Consider the following 25371-nt stretch of genomic DNA (forward strand, 5'->3'; position numbering starts at 1 on the left):
TAAGGTATTGTAAAACAATATAACAATGAAAGATTGAAGATAAAAAAACACATTTGTAAAAAAATTCTTCATCAAGTTGTAGATCGGAAACAGGAATAAGAATGGGAACTTGTAAAGGTGCTGGAGGTAATGAAATGATGCCCCAAACCCAACATAAAGATACACATGGACACAGGAGACAGTAGGAAGTAACACTAGATCAATATCAAAGAATCAGACTCATAGTTCTCAATCAACTGTTTGGTGTTTATACGTCAAAGATGAGGGTGAATGTTGCAAAAATTAAAAAACAGATCACTTACGAGATGGTGGATACTAAGGTTCCAGTATCTGTTGGAAAATCAGTTTCCTTCTTAAGTTTGTTACTCTCTGTGTTGGTATGGTGGATCCAGATGACTTTTAAGTAGCGACATAAATTCTCAGAAATACAATATTAATTGTTAGAGCTAATTACTATATATGTTAGAATACAGACATTCATATTTGTGAACAAAGGTTTAGTACACAACATATTTATTTAGAAAGGTTAATACATAACAGATACAGCTTAGAATACACATATTTGTTTATAAGAAAACATATTATTTTTCTTTTAAATAGACCTCCAGTGTGTGCTCTTATGGATTCTTGCAATTTGTAGTATTACACTGAGCCAGTGATATGTGGTCTGAGGTCTGTTACTTTTATTTCTGTCTGTAATAACTGTGCTTGTTTCTTGTGTTGTGTTTATGTACATCATAACATTTGGGTGTGTCAACCTGATGCTTTACAGAAAATGTGATAGAGAAAGGTTGAGAAGTTTGGGAAGGTAGTTATGCTTACACCATAGTAATTCACTTCTAATCCACAATAATTCTGTGTGAAAGGAGATCATTTTTTTTGTTTTGGATTGGATCTTTTTCGTGGAGTTTAGCAACAATACCTTAAGACAGTGTTTTTCAACCTTTCTGAATATGTGACCCCTTTCCAAGCAAAATCCCCCAGAACCAAAATAAAAGTATGTCAGCAATTTCAAAGGCAATGTATTTAATTTTCTTTCTATTGATGATATACTGATCGAGAAATCAAGTGCAATGTGAAAAGAGGTCGCAATGCTCTGTGGGCAGAGATATAATTATATTCTTTGCTATGGTAGAGGCATGGGGGTGAGAAGGGGCAGCGGGGGCATGTCGCGCGTTTCTGGTCACTGCAAGTGTTTGCAAATTTGAACTCTTCAACAGGTTTAAATTAAATTCGTATTCATTATTATAAGTAAGTACCAGATCTGAACGTGAGCGAATTTGCAAGATGCTTTTGCAAAATCTTGTCACCCACATGTGATATTTATGCCATAGCAAACGATCGTCATAAACATACGTTACCAGCCATGCTGCAATGCCGCTGATACATTAAAAGAGAGAATCAACACCACAACAGATCAAATTCCCACAAAACACGTGGACTTAAATCATTTAAATCAGAAGTTATGCCAAAATCATCAACAGATTTCAAATTCCCTTTCAGCTATCTGGTTTTTGAGGTTCCTGAAACCAGTTGAAATTAATGCCAAGATGGTTCCCTGAAACAAGATATGGTTGACTGCATTCCTCATCCTAACTTTCTTCCCCTTGAAACTAAACTGATTCCATAATAAATCTTCCCTGCAATTTCATGTGCCAACTTTTTGTTATCAATTTAAGCTACACAACATACCTGTTAGCCTCTATAGTACCACTTACAACATCATTTTATCTCTCGACTCTCATCCATTTGTGTGATGCAAAGGAAAAAATGCTTTATATGTTCTGCCACTACCACTTGGACTTTAAAGACCAGGGCTTTCAAACTCAAAAACTTGGAACTGGCTCTCCGACTGGTGCAATGCTCACGGTACCACTTTACTTTTGTCTCTTCATCCTTAGTTTTTCGCCTGCTATCTTCTTTGTCATATTTAAATTATTCAATTTCATTCTTCTCCTGCTTCTGCTCTCCATTGTTATTTCATTTTGCACATTTATACACATGTATTGTTATATTAAATGATGGAAAATCCAGGATTGAATAATGACAATATCATGAAAAAAATACACTGCTGCTCACCATATAGCAGAGGCATTGAGTCACAGACAGATACAACAAAAAGACTACTAAACATGTAAGCTTTTGGCCACAAAACGTTCTTATGAAATAGACAAGATAAACACACATATTCATGCAAACACTGCTCACACACAGACGACCACTGCCTCTGCCTGCTGTGGCCAGACTGCGAATAACTGCACATGATGTGAGAAGCAATCTTGGAGGTGGGGGTAAGGAGGAGGCTGATGTGGGAAGGCAGAAGAGCAAGGTACGGGTGGAGGATGGTAAAGTGCTTTTTGTGGGAGGAGGTGGAGGGAGGGTAGGGCAGCTAGGTGCAATTGGGAGGTTAGAGGAAGGTAGGGGTGGGGGGATCAGAAAATGAGAGAAGTAAAAGGACTATGGATGCACTTGTGGAACAGAGGAGGCAGTGTAGTGGGAACAGTGAAGGGAATAGGTGGGTGAAGGACAATGACTAACCAAGGAGGGTTGTGGTAATGTAGGGTGTATTGCAGAGAAAATTCCCACCTCTGCAATTCAGAAAAGCTGGTGTTGACAAGAAAGATCTAGGTGGCACAGACTGCGAAGCAGTCACTGACATGAAGAACATCGCATTGGGCAGCATGCTCACCAACTGGTTCAGCTGTTTCTTGGTCACAATTGGTTGGTGGCCATTCACGTGGACAGACTGCATGTAGGTAATCATGCCCACGTAAAATGAAGCACAGTGGTTGCAGTTAGTTTCACAGGTAGCCCTGCCTTTGATGGGATAGGAGATGCTTGTGACTGCACTAGAGTTGGTGGTGGCATGACTGGATTAGAGTAGGTGGTTGTGGGAGGATGTATGGAACAAGTCTTGCTATATGCTTCCATAAGCCAATAAACCAAAGCACCCAGAATGCCCTATTGTGGCTGGTTACTGTGCCCCCACTGAGAGAACCTCTGCTCTCATACATCAACACCTCTAGCTTATTACCTACAACCTACCCTCCTACCTCCACCGACTCTCCACTGTTTCCGTTCCTTTAGCACAAGGTGCCCTGCTTGTCACTATTGATGCCACCTCCATTTACATTCCTAATGCCGTGGCCTAGCCGCTATTGAGCACTACCTTTCCCAATGCCCTATGGATTCCAAACCTACAACCTCCTCCCAGGTCACCACAACCAACTAAATCCTTACCCAAAAGTACTTCTCCTTTGAAGACATCATCTACAAACAAATCCAAGGCATGGCAATGGGCACCCACATGCACCACCCTAGGCTAATCTATTCATGGCCCATCTAGAAAGAAACCTTCCTAGTCACCCAGAATCCCAAACCCCTCACCTGGTTCAGATTCATTGGTGATATCTTCATGATCTGGATTGAGGGTAAGGACACCTTATCCACATTCCCTCCAGAACCTCAACACCTTCTCCCCCACTGGCTTCACCTGGTCCTCCTCAATCCAACAGTCCATCTTCCTCGATGTCTACCTTCATTTCAAAGATGGCTACATCAGTACTTCCATCCATATAAAACCTACCAACCACCAGCAATACCTCCACTTAGGCAGCTTCCACCATTCCATATTAAGAAGTCCCTTCAATACAGCCTAGCTGCCCATGGCCATTGCCTCTGTAATGACAAGCAGTCCATCTTGAAATATACCACAGGTCTTACTGAGAACCTTGTACAGAAACAGATCTCCCGTGGCTTTTCTCTCCAGTCACCCACCACCTCCTAAAATCCTACCATCTGCTCACAGAGCAGCATTTCCTTGTGACTCAGTGCCACTCAGGACTGGAGCACTGAATCACCTCCTCTGCCAGAGTTTCATCTACCTCTTGTTGTGCCCTGAAATGAGGAATGTTCTTTTCACTATTTGCTCAGCCCCTTCCCACAGTGGTATTCTGTTAACCATAGAACTTACGCAATAACCTTGTCCATCCCCACACAAGCCATGCTCCCAACCTCTTGCATCATTGCTCACATCCCTGTAATAGACCTAGATGCAAGACTTGACCCATACATCATCCCACCACCAGCACCTCCTCCAGTCCAGTCACAAGCAGCACCTATCCCATCAAAGGCAGGGTTACCAGTGAAACCAGTCATGTGATCTACAAGCTAAGCTGTAAACACTGTGCTTCATTCTGCATGTGCATGACTACGAATAAGCTGTCTGTCCCCATGCATGGCCACTGACAAACTGAGGCCAAGAAACAGCTGGACCACCTCGTTGCTGAGCATGCTGCCCAATGCAACATTCTTCATTTCAATAACTGCTTCACAACCTGTGCCATCTGGACCCTTCCTACCAATGTTAGCTTTCTTAAATAGCGCACGTGGGAACTCTCCCTGCAATATATCCTACATTTCCATAACAATCCTAGCTACAACCTTTGTTCATCATTGTCCTTCAACCACCAATCTCATTCCATGTCCCCATTCCACAGCCTTCTATTTCACAAGAGCACACACAGTCTATTTACTTCTCCTTTCCCACTGTCCCTCCCCCCCAAACCCCTGATTACTGTCTAAACTCCCACCGCACCTAGCTGCCCTATCTTAGCTTCACCTTGTCCTTGTATGCTCCCACAAACAGCACTTTACCTTCCCCCATTCGTACCCTGCTCTCCCTCCCCCTCCTCACCCCAACCTCCTCCTTACCTCCACCACCCAAACTGCTTATCCCATCATGCACAGTTGCTCATAGTTCATAAGAAGGCCTTCTGGCTGAAAGCTTACGTGTTTAGTAGTCTTGTAGTTGTACCTGTCTACGACTCAACGTCTATGCTATGTGGTGATTAGCAATCTATTCTTTTCATAATATTGTTATATTGTTTTGACCCTTCTTCTTGCTCTCAACTCTTTCTCTTTCTTTTCATATTCCTTATGAACATTTTAATCATTTCCATCTTCATCATGTTAATACATAAAATATACTTCTTTTACTTTTTATTTCATATTTCACGTATCAACTATGAACAGCAAATTATTAAAAATACTCTGTAATTTAACATTTGGTTCTCAGTATATTGATATTTTCTAAGCTTTTCCTGTATTTTGCGCACCGTTTAACATTTGGTTTTAAACAAAGTTATCCTTTCCTTCATATGAATACAATGATATCTTTGCTTTCTCATATTTCATCATTTAATCTGTGTGAAAGCAATTTTTAAAACTTGCACTAATATTTCTCAGCTGGCATATGCATCAGCTAGTTGCAGTTGTTCCTACTTCGCTGGCTGATAAGTGAACAGATGCTTCAAATATTTTTCATATTTACTATGTTTCATTCTCGACAAACTTCTTTCCTCACATCTGAGTGTTTCAAGCAGAGACTCCTAAAAAGACCATGAGAGGGTTCAAAATCCAATTTTTTCTTGCTTTTAGTTGCCAACAATGAGAAAGATGAGTTGCACAGTGGGTAAAAGAGGTCAGAGCATGTGACAAATACTTGTGTGTGAAAACAAAAATATGTAATTTGGAAAATATTGAAACCCATGATCAATAGTGCGCTCACTGTAACTTCAAATATGTCTACACAGAGATCCTTTCTCTGTCCCCTCTGAATTACATACACTTACATTACCAGTAGAATTAAAATTACTCACAATGACATCTTGCTCCAATTGCTCTCCTGGCATCACCAACAAAAGTCCTTCTAGATAATCTGGTGCTATTTGGTTGAAAACTACTTCTATATAAAGATGGGAGTCAAGCCGTAGAGGGAAATGCCACACAGACCGGCAAAATATTAAGTAAAAAACCTGGAAGAATCACAAAAAATGGAAACATTATTAAAATGCCTAAGCCTATTTTCAACAATATCACTATTAGCCAATTAGAAAAAAAACAGGCACTGAATGCACTTTTATGCATTTCTATGAAAATATCTACAAGAACAAAAACTGACAAAATAAAATCGGGTGATATGGATAATACGCATGAACACTTTCTGTTTTAAAAAGTCTTCTGGGTGTGTTTGACCATACTGCATTGAAATATTTTACATTTTTACTATTGTTTCAAATAGCTTATACTCATAAATAATGCAGTCAGATGAAAATTTCTTTAAGTTTGGCCACTACTTCTACTTTCACTGCACCAGCGAGGTATGTTCCGGTGCCATGGGCGGGTGTCTGATGTCCTCCAGGATTTTGCTGCAGATGCCTTTAATCTTAACATGCTGCCTCTGCTGGATGTTAGCTGTAGTATCAATCACTCATGGCAGGGTAGCTGATGCCTTGTCCATCACCCAACTGAGTGGCCATGCAGCAAAGGCGAATACTGGCATCTGCTTCTCGGTGTTGGCTTCCCCCTCCTTCTGCTACATGACTTGGGTTGTGGTGGAGGCAGGCTCCTCTTCTGTATGAACACATAGGTCATGCATAAGTGCCGTGTGTAGTTGCCGCAGCTGATGGCAAGGTTCCTCCATTTCAGCAGACAAGGCAGCCCTGAAAGCAGCCCTCTCTTCCTCCATGATTGCTCTGAAGCCCAGAGTGGCCTCCTCAGTAGTGGCAGATAGTGTGGAGCGCATGTCAGTGACTTGCAGCACCTGCCTCCCCTCTGTTGGCAGCCAGTCCCTCACCACCACTGCTACTGGTGGGATATTCCGTCCGTTCACAGTCAACAGCAGCTCTTGTCATCTCCTCATGTACTGGTTGTGTTGTCTTGGGTGCCAGAATCTTTCAGCACCTTCTCCATTGAGGGTGTTTCTTATTGGTCATGATGTTGTCTGTTGCCTGGCTTTGGCCACACAAAGAGCACATGTCAGTGCCTCTTCTTTTCTTCTGTCACAAGCATAGCTGTCATATCTGCCTGAGCACTTGATGTATTTCAGGGCAATGCCACTTGTACAGCGATGAGAAACATCAGTGGCTTCCTCCTGTTTGTCTGGGTACGCCGTTTGACTGCTATAGCCCTGTAACCAGCTGCCTTCTTCGGCCGCCACTCACTGCCTATCCAAGGCAGCACATGGAGGAGCACCTTGGTCATCTTCCAGAACTGCTTTATTGGTGTCTTCTTCTTCTTGTGCACCTCTATGTAGGTGACCACACTGGTCATGTGCCCTGTAGTCAGCCATGCTCTCTGCCAGAATCTATGGCAATGGACTCAAGACCAAGATCAAGATTGCAGCAGCTCAACATTTTGTCATACAGCTTGTTCCATCTATGCCTCTGCATTGGTTGAAGAGAGGAGGGACTAGTGTATGACTGTCACCTTTCTTCTTGGAGGGATCAACAAGTTCACACAGCAGCACTGCTGATAGCCCTTTCACTGAGTTGGCTTTCTCTCCTGCTCATCTCCTTTTACCCATGCTGCAGCGTGAAATGACGGCAAATTTTGCTTATGTCATAAAAGTGAAGACAATGAAAATTGTGCATATTTCACAGTCACCAGCAACACGAGCAAACCTTCTCAGCTCTCTTCAGTCTCAACAGGGAAGTGCACAATGGCAACGATGGCTTGCTTTGATTGCTCAAGCTCAACTGCTCTCTACCCCTCTCGTGCTGTCCATGTGCCATACATCTATTAGCTGTGGTTGTGTATTCTTCATTTTTGTTTGTAATCCTTGAAAGGTTCAACCAGGTATGTATCTCCTAGCTTGTGTAATTCATGTGTATTTTTAAGTAAAATATTCTATTTTAAGCCTTCTTATCTGAATCTAATTGTTACTGTTGTTTTTTACCAAACAGTTTCTACCATCAGCCTAACAAAGGAATGTCTGTGGGTTTACCAAGAGAACTGTGAATAACATTTATAATTTGTTTTCATCTAAGAAAAATGAAATGGCAATTGAAGTATCATTTTCACAGTCCACACAACATTGCTTAGGATATTTGCATGTTTTAGTCAATGTGAACATAAAAATAAAGTTGTTTTAATATTTCTATATAAAAAAATAAGCAGGAAACAGTACTTTCAAAATAATATATGACAGCAACATTCAAAGCCAGCACAGTGAAAGCCAAAGAAATAATTGTCTCTACCATCATTAAAGTAAGTCAAGGAGGAAAATAAAATTAAAAATGAGGATTACTTTCATTAATAGTATAATATTTCATGACATCTGTAGGAAGAAGCTGAATATATGTATCAGAAAATACCTGCTGGTTTTTGTGGAGTTCTGTGGTCACATCAAGCACATATTCTTCACGTGCCAGTGGCATTGTAAATGTATCCCCTTCTACTATACAGTACAATGAGAACTCATCCATTTCTGCTGGAGACTGTACATTTATCATAGCACACATCTCCTCGATCACATCCTGAAAATAAAATATTGGTAGCCTGAATAATAACTGTTGAAACAACAACATGTGTATGCTTTCATTATGTGTGAATACTACACCCATGAATGTACAAATAATCACACAGTTAACATTCGCCATGTTGATTCCTCTGTTAGCATGTATGAGAGATTATTCACTTTCTTACACATTGTTAGCCAGTCTGTATTGTCACAGCCAAGACTACTTCAAGAAGACTGGATGAAAACTGATAACTTAAGTAAAAAATGATAAAATGTGTCTGATTAATTATTAAAACTATATTATAAGAAAAAACTAATTCTGAAAATTATTAAATTTATGAAGCAACTGACAGAATGGTTATTATCTGCCCTGAGGTGGCACTGCGTCTCATACAGCCGACAGATAAACACAGTTGCTTTATGTATCCACTGGCTGTTACACATCATGAAGTTTAGTACTGGCTAGACCATCTGGTGCCTGTAATTATTTTAATTTCACTTTCTGTTGTTTTCGGAAATGGATACAGTGTGATTCTCACAATGCAATATAACATAAATCAAACAACAATGATATAAAAAAAAGGAAACAAAATATAGACATATTATGCTCATGAGCAATGGAATTAGAGACATCTATACTTTTGTCCTGATGATAGCAGCAACACAAAATTGCGTGGATTCAATAAGACTCTGAAGCACTGGAGAGCCATCTTCAACATTCAGTACTCAACCATTGCTCACAATTCATGTAGATTGGTCACAGCTGGATCCAATTCCAAGATCAGACAGTTGGTTTCTGTATTGTTTGCTGGTGAAAGATAATGTCACACACATCAGAGGTGCCATTCTCACCCCATTTAAATATCTTCTACATGAGACTACATCCACCACAAGCCTAAAAGTTACCCTCATGGCAAATAGGATGCATAGACTCACATGGGTTTTGACACAGTAATACTTTGCCAATGCATATACCAATACATAAAATGACTTTTTCCAGGCTTCAAACATCCTACGCTGGTGTTCCACAGTCCATGCTCATCTCTGTGCTCTCCGACATTCAGTAAGTAGAGGTACATTTGTGTGATGTAGCACTTATCTACTCCACAGCAAGGTGGTAGTTCTCAGTAATATGGTTGTTTTCTAGCCCTACATTGGTATATGATTTGCTTCAATGTGATGCATCAGCAAGGTGGCAGGTCTGAATGGTATGGTTGTTTCTAGCTCTATGTTGGTATATGATTTTTCGTATCAGCACCAATTTTTCCCAGGTCAGGCCTACTCATAATGCTTCCTTGAAACAATGGCACACAGAGAGTCCAGTACCTGCAGGTACGAGTGTCTCATGTGCCAGGCATGCACAAACTGATTATGATTGTAAGTGTCAATATCATCTGTGTTAACAAGCCTGCCAGATGAGTTTCATGCTGACATCCAGTATAAGAGATCTGACAAGATCCTTATCACACAACATCCCAAACTACTCCATTTATTGTCATAACTTGTGTACTCTTTCTCCAATGAAGCATTTACTTCTAGTTCAACAATATAATGAAAAGCTATATTGCTACTCACCCTAAAGATTACATGTTGATTAGCAGACAGGCGCACCAAAAAGACATACACATTAGCTTTTGGGCAAATCCTTTGTTGGAAAAGGGAATATACACACACTGCCTTCTCTGGCAATGTGTACTGGAATGCCATTCCGATACGAGCTGCTGGAGATGACAGTCATGGGTGCAAAATGTGTGCTTGCTTCTGTGCATGAATGTGTGTGTGTGTGTTTCCAATTTCTGATGAAGGCTTAAGTCAAAAGATAATGTGTAAGTGCCTTTTTATTGTGTCTGTCTGCTACGTAACATGTCATCTTTACTGTGAGTAGCAATCTATCTTTTCATTACATAGTTGATATTCAACCTGGAGTTTCGATTGTTTGATTTTACTTCTAAATCAGTTACTTATGACTATATATTTACTGTACTTGTTTTCACAATTAACTGACTGTTTACAAAACTGCAAAAAAAGGACAAGCTAAAAGTGCTATACAGGAAGAGCAATGTTATCTAAGATCTGGAGGTTTGGTGGAGTTATCGGCTGTACATTTTCTGAAAGAACTATTCCAGTATTAAAATGAAGTTTTGCTGGGCAATTACATGAAAACAAAACCAGAATAGTTAGATGGACAGCTGAACACTGCTTCCTTAATCAATAGGGACCTCGCCTCCACTCTCTTACTCACACACACACACACACACACACACACACACACAAACACACTTCTTTAATAAGCATTCCTCAGATGATGGGACAAAAATAGTGACATACTTGAACAACTGTAGTGCACTTGGTGTTTACAACTCGTTCTGTGCCTCCAGGTAAGCGGTATATCTGTCGTTTTGAGTTGCGTCCTGCACTGATAGCAGTAATTTCCTCTACACTTGGAACATTTTTTCGACCACCATATTTAAAAGTTTTACGTAGGTTATGCAGGCACACAGTTGCAGTACCTGTAACATTACAACCATTGCAATTAAAAGAAATCGTCATGTGTGGTAAAGGCATTAGTTTTATTATTAGCTATTATATTTTTCATATACATCTAAGCAAGAAAAAATACATGATTTGACACATTCATGATTCCTTTTATATAAGCCATTCTTGTCCTCTGCATTTCATTTCCTGTTTTAAACTGAAGGACTGCGAAATACAATGTAAGTGATGTTATCATAATTTCTGTTTTTGAATTGTTTTTATACAAATGAAGACTAGGGAATTATTAATCAATATTGAATGGTTCGATACACACATATGGATTCTGAAGAGTAGGCATTCTGACAATATCATAGCAAACCCAAAATTTCAAAATTCTAGCCCCCCCCCCCCCCCCCTATTTTTCTATTCTTTTAAAACCTGATCCAAGCTTATCAGTTGTTTCTCACAACATCTTTTCCTATCAGTCTTGATGAGGACTAACATCAAACGTTGTGGACTGAGAAAAAAAAGCAGTGTCATCTGTGTGGCAGGAGAGCGAAAAAAGATGTAGATGTCTATTCCTTTCTATTTCAGCCCTACAGTAAACTATTTTTGGTTCCACAAGTTCACTATATGTATGTGCTACAATATAGTGAAATTAACAGTCTGAGTTAACAGGCTATCTTTTTATTGTTATTTAATTTCAGCTGCTAAACCCTTCAAAAATATTAACATATGAAGTTGTTTAGCATTTCCACCTGTTTTTGATACCTGAATAGCACTATGGAAGTTCTTTTTACTAAAATCATGTGTACCGCAGATCAGCTGAAGTGCCATTTGTGAGGAGAATCACAATTATTCCACTCTCATGTTCCCTTGTCCTTTAATTGACAATAAGAAACCTTCCCCTTGGTATGTGACTATAAATGCATGATGCTGTTGTAGTGTCATTTCTTCTGCAAACACTGGCCAAACAGTATCATACCGAAATACTGATTACTAACGAGACAACTATCAGTAACATGGTTATGTGGCAACACTGTCCTTCATTCATTCAACTGCCATCAGCATGGCTTTTGTTCATGATGAAAATGGAGCTGTGGCTGCTACTTTGGAACAATACTGAGGGACTGCAGATAAGGGCAGCTGGGTGTCGAAGAAAATATACAATTTGACTGAAGGCTTCCCGTTTCTTGTAGCCGAGGTCTGAGGTGAGAAGTCAGAGAAAAATGTCAAAAGTGGATGGGATATCTTGTTTACTTGCTTCCCTACAGGAGAAAGGAATAGAAGAAGGGAGTGAATAGTTCCACATTAAAAATGTCTTACCATTTGAACTGCAAAAAAGTTAACAACATAGCTTATTAATCAAAAATTACTACTGTACAATGGAAATTTACTATGGAGATCAATCATGTAGCAGGAGATAACTTATTACTTTTTGTTCCACATTTACAATAAAATACAGGCGCTACTGTATATTGTCAATATGAAGAAGAGGAATTGCATATCTTATGAGGAAGAGATTAGTCATTAAACCATCATGTACAGGAATGAAATCATTAATAAAATCATTAATACAGCCACAAACCCAAAAATATATCGTTTATCAATCAAACAGGCAATATATCTGATCTATAAGAATCACATGACTACTTGTTATGTGCTCAACATATCTTCAGAAAACTTAGTTATGTCTTACTTTGAATTCTCATTAATAGAAACGGCACCAAGTTGCGCAATATGAATCTACATTGTTTCAGTACCATCAGTGAGTAAAATATAAAGCTTCTCATTACAGCCATGTGCCACCATAAATTTGATTCATCTCCAGTACATAGAAAAACTTTTCACACTTTACTAACCTTGCACAGTCATATACTATTTGACAATGACCTCTCAACATGTACAACCTTCATTTTCGATGTGTACCGTAGTCACAGAACACAATGCAGAAATATCACTCCAAAAACATCACAAAGTGTTCATTAGCAGGATTAAAAGTATAATACTTACCATGGTATGCTCTTCTCTTATCATAAGCAGCTGTTTCAAGATATTTAAATAGATAAGGTCGAAGTACATCCGAACACACAAAATATGCAGCCACTATACTAAAAAGCCTCCAGCCACGTTGGCAAGAGTCTGGCCTTGTTGACTTATTGTTGGTGGTCTGCTTCATGAGTTGACAGTAGACCTCATCACGTAACTGCTCATGTTTGTGACAATGCTGGAAAAAAATTAAAAACATTCATTGTTTATCTTAATTATTCTGGTTACCAGTCTTTAGGAAACAGAGAGGCACCAGCATTATATGAAACAGATGTTTACCCCTGTCCGTTTCACAACTGTCATAAGTGGCTCAGTCATGTAATTAAATGCAAACTTTTATTCTGCCAACAATTAAACAAAATATTCACTACCTGACAGATTAAAAGTAAGTGCTGGACCAAGATTTGACTCTGGACCCTACGAGTTCTAGCTCCAGTCTGCCATACAGTTGTGATCTAACAGGATATTTCGCTATTGCATGGAATTTGCTGCAGAGTGAGTGATTCTTTCCAAAAATATTACTTACTAATATCTTCTTCTTTGTGTTAATGTACTGGATCATTAACATAAAGCAGAAACATGATTGTACAAATAATATCAACACACAATGCACATGCCTCTTTTGTTGCTCTATTAGTGACTTGTAACTCAGCTGTAAGATGACTGGTAGTATGTCATTGTAAGTACACAAACTAAAATAACATCCATCTTCAAATCAAAACAAAGCTACCTCTTCATGTTTACAGTTATTCTATAACAATGAAGAACAATGACAGTGTGCGAAGCTTCCTGGCAGATTAAAACTGTGTGCCGGACTGAGACTCGAACTCAGGACCTTTGCCTTTCGTGGGCAAGTGCTCTACCAACTGAGCTACCCAAGCACGAATTTTACTTCCACCAGTACCTCATCTCCTAGCCTCCAAACTTCATAGATGTTCTCCTGTGAGTTCGAGTCTCAGTCCAGTACACAGTTTTAATCTGCCAGGAAGTTTCAAATCTGTGCACACTCCGCTGCAGAGCGAAAATTTCATACTGACAGTGTGTGTTTACTAAATGAACTAAACAGAAATTTTTAGGCTCACTGTCACTACAGCAGGAATGGTTTAGATTTCTACAGCAGATTACATAGATGTAGTGATGTATGTATAAAAAGCAATGAGGCTGACACTGTGGTAATTAATTGCTGAACATTATTTTATTTTCAATTTGTTCTCCAACAAGTGGTAACATGCTGTTACAGCCTTTAACATGAGTCTTAGAGTTATAGAAGAATTATTTTTTTTATTAATTGTACAGTTTGATATAATTATGTTTAGTTTGTGAAGCAATATCCTCTCAGAAAAAAATCTCGTAGTAATCTGTTCTACATCACAATGTTTTTGCTCTATCTATGGCTGGGACCAGCATAATAGCAATAAATGGTTAAAATTAAATAACATAATGGTTAAAACAACAAAATGCTAGGGGAACTAGGCTTACTGTTTATTGCAGGACTGCAAAATCAATTTTGACATTAAATCTGATGTACAAAGCAAAGCTAATTAACAAGTGAACAAAGACACTGACTCAATCAATTTATTTTCTGTAGATTGGAGTGTAGTATGGATGAGTTCATTAACTTAGGCTACTCATAAAGTATAATTTATATAGCACTAGCCTAAGAGAAAAGGAGCAAATCCATGTACGGATTAGTGACGAGTGGTACACAAACCAGGCTCAATGTGGTTTTTAGTTGAATGCTTGGCTATTTCCCCAGTTCCACTTAACACCATAACATACACAGTTCATTATAAGATCATACAGAACTTGTGACATCAATACCTTTCATCGCCTTATATTATGTAGTGTTAGGAAGAGTACAAGACTCAAGCACCATACCCATAATGATGAAAGACTTATCAAATGAGGACTCTAGACATCAGTATATTATAAATAATGACAAAAAAAGATGAAGTTTGAATATGATTATTAAGACCTGTCCATGAATCTGCAGTCAATATTTGCAAAGATTTAAAGCTTTTAGCAACCAGCGGAAAAATGTGCCTATCACAAAACAAAAAAAGGCAAATATGCACCTATTTAAAAGATCTTGACTGAAAAGTGGGGTACCAGTTACCTCATTCTACCTTCTTCAGCATCTTTAAAATTTTGGCATGCAAACATATTCACACTCTTTTTAATGTGCAAGTCACCTCCAACTACTACAAGCTCTCCAAACTGTTAAGTCCATCCACACCCACTTGCCCATTCTCACTCACTCACTCAGCCCAACTGATTGTTATTATCTCAGTGTTTCTCTGTCACCATCTCCTGTCTCACAGCTGCAGTCTCCTTTGCTCTGTCCTGCTACTACTGTCTCCTCCTACTGTCACAGTCTACTTCTCAGTCTTTATTGCTGCTACCATCTCATTCATTCCTTCCCACTGCTGCTGTCTCTTCTCCAATGTCATTGTCATACACTCTTGTCTCTTTTCATCACTGGTTCTCACCCACTTCCACATTCTCCTTCTCTGTACTGGTATTGTCTCCTTCACTCTGTCACAGTCACTGTCATTGTCAATTATCTTCCACTGCCAGAGTGTCCCTGTCTTTCTTTCATACTGCAATGTCTCCTTCATTCTTTCTATAAAATAACCACAGTCTACTGTCTTCCAGTATTTATCACTTTTCCATCTCTTTCCCAGTGCCACTGTCTCCTCTTCTCTTAGCATAAAAAAGCAGGAATATATTCACATGTCAAAATTTTTGGGAAATTTTTGAAGATGCTGAGGAAGGTAGAATGAGGCAATGGTACCTCATTTTTCAGTCAGGGTCTTTTAAAACATGAGCCTATTAGCCTTTTTTGTGCTTCCATAGGAGCATTTTTCAGCTGGTTCCCTTCTCCTTCCTGCCACAGCAGGCCATGTCCCTCATACGAAAATAACTTTATGGTTTGGTAAAATTTTGATATTTACTTATGTGAAACTGAAATAACATTAAACTAATTTTACAATTCACTCTGGGTTTTATGTACACAAAAATTTTGTTCTTATCAGAACCCTTCTGATGATAACGGTGTCACTTTACAGCATATTTTTCTTCGCTACGTCACTTTATTATCTACATTTTTTTGCCTCACACCGGATTTTACATGCATATTTTTGTATACCAGCAGAGTAACGCTGAACATCCGTATCTCGAAAATGGATAAAGATTCAGAGAAATTGTCAAGGTTGTTTGAGATCGGGATCTTACAAATATATTGTAAAAGTTTCAGTCATTTGTTGTGGATAGCCATCTTGGAATCTGCAGCTCAGTTTAAGTATCCAAAAACCAGGTTTTTGGGGTGTTTCTTGATAATGGATAAAGATTTTTGAAAAGACGATAATGGCACTTCTAGATAAATGCCTACAGAATACATCATTAAAATCTGAGCAATTTGTTGTGGTTAATTATTTACATACCCACTGCTGATGACAAAAAATGGTGAAAACACTTTTTTTTCCAGGACCGCCTCCATAAGCCCCATAAGGTGCCCTGTAGACCACATTTAATGCACAAATAGCCAACCAATTTGCTCATTTGCCTAAGCTGGAGGAAGTGTGTGATATTCAAATTTTGACTCTGTACTGTAGGATCGTTGTAATAAGACGATCCTTTTGTTGGGTATACAAATGGTCCCTAACCCAAGGGATTGACCCTGCCTTCCTACCAACAACAGAATCCAAGGTATGAGCCCTAAAAAAATTCCATTTTTATGCACAGCATTTTGGAAAATATTGGTAGTGCATGCAGTCACATAACACCTACCACTTATAGTGGCACCTTACAAAAAACAAGTCATATTATGCACACCACAGAGAACAAACATAAAACTTAAGAATCCTAATTTTTGTTTTATTTTATTTCTATGGAATGATGTCAGACAATAATTAAGAGTTCCGTGAACACGCAAGAGTTTTGAATATTTTCATGCTACTATCAGTTTAATTAATTATTTTAATTCCTTTGGTCTCAAATGGAAAAAAAAAACAAGCTCATACACCACGAGAACTGATTTCATCACTTTTAGTGTGGGCACTGAAGCACAGTAGTGTGATGTTCATCAAGTTACATTCTGTTTCTTTTTAAAGTCTTGCCTAATACAAAACTGGCTTTCCAACTATGTTAGTTTCAGAAAGATATGTAAGCTGTCACTTAAGTGCAATACACTACGAGTAGTAAAGGCATTCCATATGGAATGAGTGTCTACAAAAATTGTTTGTTGTTCTAAAGATGTACCACAAAGAAACAAATACTCACCATAAGTATAGTATAAACACATTTGACCTCTGTCACATCAGCTGGCATGGGGAGGTCTCCCATATATCTCATAATTGATACAAAACATTCAATGGCTATATCATTGAGTTCAACGGAATCCAGGCGTAATAACGATTGTTCAATTGGTGATGAACTAAATTTCACCAGATCCACCTACAAAAAAGAGATGCACTGACTATCATATGGAAAGCAATACCAGTGTATAAATGTCACATACAAACAAAAAATGACAACAAGCTCAAATAAATTACAGTACTATATCAAGTATGAACGCAGTTTACATACAAAATGCACCTAAATTGATTATTAATTAGCATTTCAGAACTTCTAAGACTTACATAGTTATTTTTTAGCTATCAAATGTAACAATCTGTAGTGATCTCAACGTGAAGTATACATGTTGAAATCAGATATGCAAACTCCAAACTATGATATGATACATAAAACCAAACACAAGTAAGATACCTCTGAAGGAATGACAGCGCAACGACAACAAGAAATTCTCGTTCAAAATGACAGTAAAAAATGAGAGAGAGACAAAAGCCAAAGCACAGCTGAAATTTCAGCTTCTGGTATTTTCTAAAATTCCTTCATTCTGATAAACATTGAATACAGAAAAAGGCTGTCATATACACAATACTGTTGAACAAAATGAGAGGTCACCCCAAACCTTGAACCAGGAAACACAGAAAATAAGGATCTTAGTCTTTTTACAGAATTCTTAATGAAACATCAAGGTTTACTTGACTTGAGAGCCAAACACATTTAAACTGGCAGTAATTAAAAACTTTAATTTCCATATATACTAACAGCAAAATTTATTCCAGAAAAGTAATTGTGATTTAATTCTCAGAGTCTTTTAATGATATATATAATCATATAATTTATTCACCTGTTCTTTCCATGTCCATTCATTCTCCTTGTTGCCTTTCTTGCTCTTGTTCTTCTTACTTTTTAGACTCTCTATCACTTTCAAGGAGCCACTGATGGATCCATCAGCTGCTTTAAGCATCTCAAACCTGAAATTTTCAGAATTAATTACAACAAGAAAAGTATTACTCAACAGTAAGCAGAAGTACTAGGCATAGCTTTCAAGAATTGCATTCTCTGTGACTTTCACAAATGTAAGAATCACTGTGATACTGGCATACATAAGCGAATATGTGAAACTTATTTCAGTATTCATGTCCATGCTTATTTATATGTCATTCCAAGAAATAGTATAAGGCATTTTCATGTTGATTATATCCTAGTAGGAGATATAAGAAACACGTCTTACATCCAAACATGTCTTATGTTGTCATGAGAATCCACAGTGTGCTGCCAGTATGGCTAGTAGAGAGACATACAGATAAAACCCTTTTAGGTATTAGCAATAATCAATCATTGTGACCAATCAGATCACAACTTTTAAAACATTACAAGAATATTATTATTTTTTTTTAATTTGTGAGAATATAAGTGGCAAACTAAAGTGAGGAGATTCAATGTCAATGCCATACTCTGTTTCAAACATTTCATGTCTACTGGTAGAACCAGTATTAAAATGTAATGATAATTTACAATTTCTAAACTGATTTAATAATCAGAACAGATAGGATAAAATATGATACACTGCCTTGAGTACTTAGGAAATCATCACTGCCACAATTTCTAAAAATATTACATGAAAGTATTTTGTCAGAAATACCACTGAGAGTTATCTTACACATAGCATTTGATAAACTTCAAAGAAACTGCAAAAAAAATCCACCTTAGTGGACAACTGATTGGAAGGAAATGCCTGATAATAATGTCTTTAAACTTTATTAAGATGAGGAAAATATAAGAGCTAATTTTATGGAACATTACTATAACAACGTAAGTAAAATTATCTCATATTGTGACTATTCATTTAACAGTTACCACCAAGCAACCTGTGCCATCTTTACTATAAAAACAGAAGCACTGCACAGTTAATCTAACTAAGAACATATATCTTATGGCACTGTGTAGGTATATACCTTGGTTTTTCATAGTACATACAGGATGATGAATAATGATACATGATGAGTTACAGTGTGAGACACATAGCTTCACTTCCAAACAATTCCCAATGTTCTGGAATAATCAATGTATTGTGAATGATCTTTAGACTCACTCATGTAGCTTGTATCCAGGACCAGTAAAACACTCACAGGTAACACCTAATCAAAATCTCAAACAACAAGAAAATAGCAGCATCCCACACAAACAAGTTGTATTCATCTGCGGGGACAGCAGGAACTCTGAAGACACGCATCATGAGCAGGAGAGCACTTTCTCCCCACCAAGTACTCTGCACACAACTGAAGATATGCTTTGCTGCACGCACTGCCATTGCTGCTCAGCATGCAACCTTGAAGCCACCTCCTATGACGGTCATGCCAGCTAAGATAGTTATCTCATGTAATTAAGAACTTCCACATCCCACAATTTATAATCCATAAAACAGATGCCAATTTTAAAATGCTTTAACCAAGAAACAAGTATTTTTCAGCAGAAAATAAACAGTACTGCACTAAATGTCCAAACTAAAGAACTTGAAACAATATAATCTGATTAAATTAATAATTATAACAATCATTTCTGCTGCAGGCAAATGAAGACTCCTAAAGCAATTGTGCAAAACATATACAGTTAAGAAATAAAGTAAAATTCACCTGCGAAAGATGAGTACTGTTTATTCTTGTCTACAGGATATACAGTGTTCATAGTAACTGCAAAAATATAGCCACAAAGATTAACAATGAAATTATCTATTTGATTAACCTGAATGAAGACACAAATACCAAGGCATTGTTGTGTAGCAGAGAAATAGAGTATTTTCTGTAGTCAGTGTGAACTATGAAGTTGCAAGAATTCACCTTTCTTGAAAGCTTCACTGCAGTGGGGTCAACAGTTAATATGAGATATGAATGGAGCAGAAGGAACACTGAAATACAATCTTGAATTAATGTCTATTGTCTCACACAGTTACAGTTCAGTGAACGGTCTTGAATGGTCATGGGCGTATACTGAGGGTATATTTTGTCAAAGGCCTTGTGGTTGTCATAGCTGTAGTCACCATGAGGGCACTCATAAAGTTTTAATTATTGCCTTGAAAAAATAAAGTTACACAATTTTATGTCTGTCTGCAAGTATGTGCCTGCACAGTTGGTACATGGAGAAATGTCTGCATTACAGTACTGTAGCACTCTGCAAGAGGAGCCAATACAAAAAATTACAGCCCATTGATAAAGTGTGGTATGAAGAATGGGTAATCGTAAAATTTTAATTGTCTCCTCAAAAAAATAAAGTTACGTAATTAATTTATTATTCGCTTGCTTGTGGGGCTGGGGGTGGGTGAGGGGGGAGGGGGGGAGGGAGGGAGGGTGGCAGAGAAGTTTACAAGCTCACCTCCTTACTGAGCAAAAATGGTAACAATAACCAAAGGCATCAGTGTTGCTAATGGAGCACATTTTGCATAGTATTGCCTCCTGTTATAGAAAACATAAATATGGTTGCCTTTTTACATTTCAGAATAGTAGTAATATAGGAACAAGCAGTGAGAAAATTTACCCCCCCCCCCCCCCCCAACAGGGACATATAGCTGATTGGTTCCTACTAAGAGTAGTTAATATTGCCTATTATGCCAACCAGAGCAGCACTTTTCTGGTAGATGTTTCTCATGAAGATATCCATCATTCAGATTGGCCAGTGGGATCTCCTAAGTTGAATACTGTGGAGCATGTCCAGGATCCACAGGGGAGACAAACAGCAACTTTGCAGCTGCCACAAAGAATTCTCAGGCCTCTACACTAGACACTTCCAGGAGTGCAAGCTACTATTAAAAGGGCTCTTGAACCACCTCACACACGAAACATCACTAACAAGTACAAGTGGCAGCTAGAGCTAACCAACTGACTATTAACTAATTTGTTGTGCTGAGAGTTTACAGATTTGTTATTTTTTTAAGTGTACCTTTGATTTCAGAATTTACAGGCATTGCACTTTGCTGTATGCCAGTATATTATTCTGTAACCTTACATACTTCACGTTCAGGAAATATTCTTTCCCTTCTCATTTATGTTTAACTTTTCATCACTAGCACTGGTGTTTTCAACAGTATTGCAATATAAGTGGCAATAAGAACATCAATTAAGCATTAGCAAAGAGAGCTCTGGCTAGTGTAAGACTTTAAAATCTTTGTTTGCGTGGACACTGTAAGGTACATTTCAAACTAACAGCGTAATCCTAAGTACTGTGAAAGTCATTCCAATTCTGACTTAAGAAAGTAATATAATTATAGAAAATCTGGTTAAATTGTCTACGAGAAAAAATGGGAATATGAAAATAAATTGTGTGGTATTTGGATGCACTATGCAGAGCAGGAATACCCGACAGCTTGAAGTATCATTCTGGCTGGGAAAGTAACTTTTGTGTGATGTGCCAATGCCAAGTAACACAGCTCAATGAAAGTTGGACCATACATAAAAAGAACTGCACAGTCTGGTACAGAAGGTAACTGAAGTAATGTGCAATGAGACAAAGAGATATGACTCTTTTACTGAAAGACAATAATTATACAAAAGACACTGCAATTTATGATGGCCCCTGGATATTACGAAAGGTGGCACATCGATCTTAACAGGATGTGTGATCACCATGGACAGCAATGTGTGTTCTGCAACGTGCTCCAATGTTAGCCACAAGGCTGGTGAGGGAGTCCTGTGATAGGGCTTTCTATTCTACCATCAAGGCCTTTGACAACTGCTGAACGGTCACTCATGAACGTGGACAAGCTGCAATACAGCTCCCCAGTGCATCCCACATCTGCTTGAAGGGATGTAGGTCAAGAAATGAGTGGGGCAGTCCATTATCCAAGTATCTTTTTGTTCTAAGAGCTCCTCCACCTGTGCGGTTTGAATCACTCGTGCGCTGTCCTCCATAAAAATAAAGCCAGTGCTGAATGTGCCTCTGAAAAGATGCGCACGAGGAAGAGTAGTGAGTGGTGAGTGTAATGTGTTCAGAGATTTGGTGGTCAGTACACCCATGCAACGTTATATCTCCCTGCACCATAACACCAGGACCAACAAAACAATCATATTTGACATGTCCCTGGGTCCTTTGCATGCTGCCACCTCTTGCCACATGAGAGCACATGTACATGCAGAATCACTATGCAGTCTGAATTTTCTCTCATCTGAGAAGAGCATGTGACCCCCCCCCCCCCCCCCCTCCCCTTCTCCCTTCTTCACTGGTCCAGTCCCCACACTATTGTCACCACTGCAAATGGTCCCAGCCATCAATGGAAAATGGAACACAACATACTGGTTTTCAGATAAAGAGACCACCCCCACACAGTTGCTGGGCCACTGGAGAGCATGAGAATGCATGCCTTGTAGTCCTGTTAAATGTGGTTGCAATTGCACCTACTGTTTGGTGTGGGACTCTTCTTGCTTGTTGCACGATGTAGTCATCATCTGCTGCTGTAGCTGACTGTGGTCAACCACCCCCCGTCCTTCAGACAGCAGTACCTTTGGTTTGGAATTCTCCCCACGTACATGAAATAGTGCTGTGAGAAATACCGATCTCTTGAATTACACTTGACACACTTTGTCCTACTTCCAGTTTCTGGATGATTCTTCCCAATTGAAATCATCCCTGTTGTCTCCAGCCATGTAATGGAGGCACTGTAACTGCTCACTGATTAACACATACTTTTTTCTCATACTTTCAACTGCCTTCTGTTGCAGAGCCAGCCCCATTTGGCACTATAATCATTCTGACCTCATGCCATGCTCCCAAACTTTCGTTGCCAACAACAGTTAATATTGCATTATTAACGTTTGCAGAAGAATATCCAAAGGGGTGTAAGGGGCACAGCCTACTGATAAGATGGAGTACTGTGCAGTAATTGATTTCCTGCACCTGAAGCGAAACAACAAAGCAGCAATCCATGCTGAGTTGAAGGAAGTATCTGGCAACAATACACATCATACAACACAGTGGAGTTGAAGGAAGTATCTGGCAACAATACACATCATACAACACAGTGGACAGGTGGTGCAGATGCTTCTACTCTGGTCAAACAGGTCTGAATGACAAACAGTGAAACTGCAGATTGTATCTCTGCAAAGAACCAAGAATCACAAGAGAAGCTGAGGTTTTGGTATTCCAAGAGTGGTGTATCTCAATCAAAGGCAGTAGTGGAAAAAGTGAAAAATCTGGCATGGATCACTTTTCAGCAACTTAATATTTTGAATACGATTGGGTGCACACCTACTGAACGAGCCTACTTAACTGAAACACCAGCATAGAAGTTTGTGGCTCTGTCACACCAATCCAAATGACTTTCTTATCCACCTAATGACCACTGACAACTGTTGGATGTATGACTATGACCCCAAGACAAAGGAGTTACGCAAGCAGTTTACATCACTGAAAGCTGGCTAAAGCTGGATATAGGTTCAGCCGAAATTTCTGCGAGGAGCCTAACGGTGTTCCAAAACGATAGGCTAAACACGGTTGGCAGTGGTGTGTTTGTTGCTGTCAGAAGTAGCTTAACTTGTCACGAAATTGATGTAGATACTTCCTGTGAGTTAGTATGGGCAGAGGTCATTGTTGGCAACCGGAATAAAATAATAATTGGATCCTTTTACCGACATCCCAGTTCAGATGATACAGTTGCTGAAAGGTTCAAAGAAAACTTGAGTTTGATTTCAAACACGTACCCGACTCATACGATAATAGTTGGTGGTGACTTGAATTTACCCTCGACATCTTGGCGAAAATACATGTTTAATTCCGGTAGTACGCATAAAATATCATCCGAAATTGTGCTAAATGCATTCTCTGAAAATTATTTTGGTTTCCACAATGAAACTTTATCTCGAAACCTGGCAGAAAATCCAAAGAGATTCTGGTCGTATGTGAAGTATGTTAGCGGCAAAAAACAATCAATGCCTTCTCTGCATGATAACAATGGAGATACTAATGAAGACAGTGTTGCCAAAGCAGAGTTACTAAACACAGCCTTCCGAAATGCCTTCACAAAAGAAGACGAAGTAAATATTCCAGAATGCGAATCGAGAACAGCTGCCAACATGAGTAATGTATAAGTAAATATCCTCAGAGTAGTGAAGCAACTCAAATCACTTAACAAAAGCAAGTCTTCTGGTCCAGACTGTATACCAATTAGGTTCCTTTCGGAGTATGCTGATGCATTAGCTCCATACTTAATCGTATACAACTGTTCGCTCGATGGAAGATCCGTACCCAAAGACTGGAAAGTTGCTCAGGCCACACCAATATTCAAGAAAGGTAGTAGGAGTAATCCACTAAATTACAGGCCCATATCATTAACGTCGATATACAGCAGGATTTTAGAACATATATTGTGTTCGAACATCATGAATTACCTCGAAGGAAACGGTCTATTGACGCACACTCAACATGGGTTCAGAAAACATCGTTCCTGTGAAACACAACTAGCTCTTTATTCACATGAAGTGCTGAGTGCTATTGATAAGGGATTTCAGATTGACTCCGTATTCCTGGATTTCCGGAAGGCTTTTGACACTGTACCACACAAGCGGATCGTAGTGAAATTGCGTGCTTATGGAATATCGTCTCAGTTATGTGACTGGATTTGTGATTTTGTGTCAGAGAGGTCACAGTTCGTACTAATTGACGGAAAGTCATCAAGTAAAACAGAAGCGATTTCAGGTGTTCCCCAAGGTAGTGTTATAGGCCCTTTGCTGTTCCTTATCCATATAAACGATTTCGGAGACAATCTGAGCAGCCGTCTTCGGTTGTTTGCAGATGACGCTGTCATTTATCGACTAATAAAGTCATCAGAAGATCAAAACAAACTGCAAAACGATTTAGAAGAAATATTGGAATGGTGCGAAAAGTGGCAGTTGACCCTAAATAACGAAAAGTGTAAGGTCGTCTACATGAGTGCTAAAAGGAACTCATTAAACTTCGGATACACGATAAATCAGTCTAATCTAAAAGCCGTAAATTCAACTAAATATCTAGGTATTACAATTACGAACAACTTAAATTGGAAAGAACACATAGAAAATGTTGTGGGGAAGGCTAACCAAAGGCTGCGTTTCATTGGTGGGACACTTAGAAAATGTAACAGACCTACTAAGGAAACTGCCTACACTACGCTTGTCCGTCCTCTTTTAGAATACTGCTGCGCTGTGTGGGATCCTTACAAGATAGGACTGACG

At 38.8% G+C, this 25371-nt stretch overlaps 1 protein-coding gene and 1 long non-coding RNA gene across 2 annotated transcripts in view; one reads left to right on the forward strand and one right to left on the reverse strand.

Moving 5' to 3' along the window:
• Positions 1-25371, reverse strand: part of LOC126457445 (unconventional myosin-XV) — a 945978-nt gene that overhangs the window by 17468 nt on the left and 903139 nt on the right. Inside the window, exons 50-55 of the mRNA XM_050093727.1 lie at positions 18021-18147; positions 17108-17281; positions 12791-13004; positions 10631-10812; positions 8157-8318; positions 5661-5816 (exon numbers count right to left, since the gene is read on the reverse strand). Coding sequence (XP_049949684.1) covers positions 5661-5816; positions 8157-8318; positions 10631-10812; positions 12791-13004; positions 17108-17281; positions 18021-18147 — 1015 coding nt within the window. The remainder of the gene's footprint in view (positions 1-5660; positions 5817-8156; positions 8319-10630; positions 10813-12790; positions 13005-17107; positions 17282-18020; positions 18148-25371) is intronic.
• Positions 1-25371, forward strand: part of LOC126457447 (uncharacterized) — a 36725-nt gene that overhangs the window by 2723 nt on the left and 8631 nt on the right. The window contains exon 2 of the long non-coding RNA XR_007585472.1: positions 16314-16534. This is a non-coding gene — a long non-coding RNA (uncharacterized LOC126457447). The remainder of the gene's footprint in view (positions 1-16313; positions 16535-25371) is intronic.

The sequence above is a fragment of the Schistocerca serialis genome, chromosome 2 (assembly GCF_023864345.2).
Source record: "Schistocerca serialis cubense isolate TAMUIC-IGC-003099 chromosome 2, iqSchSeri2.2, whole genome shotgun sequence".
NCBI classification, from domain to species: Eukaryota; Metazoa; Arthropoda; class Insecta; order Orthoptera; family Acrididae; genus Schistocerca; species Schistocerca serialis.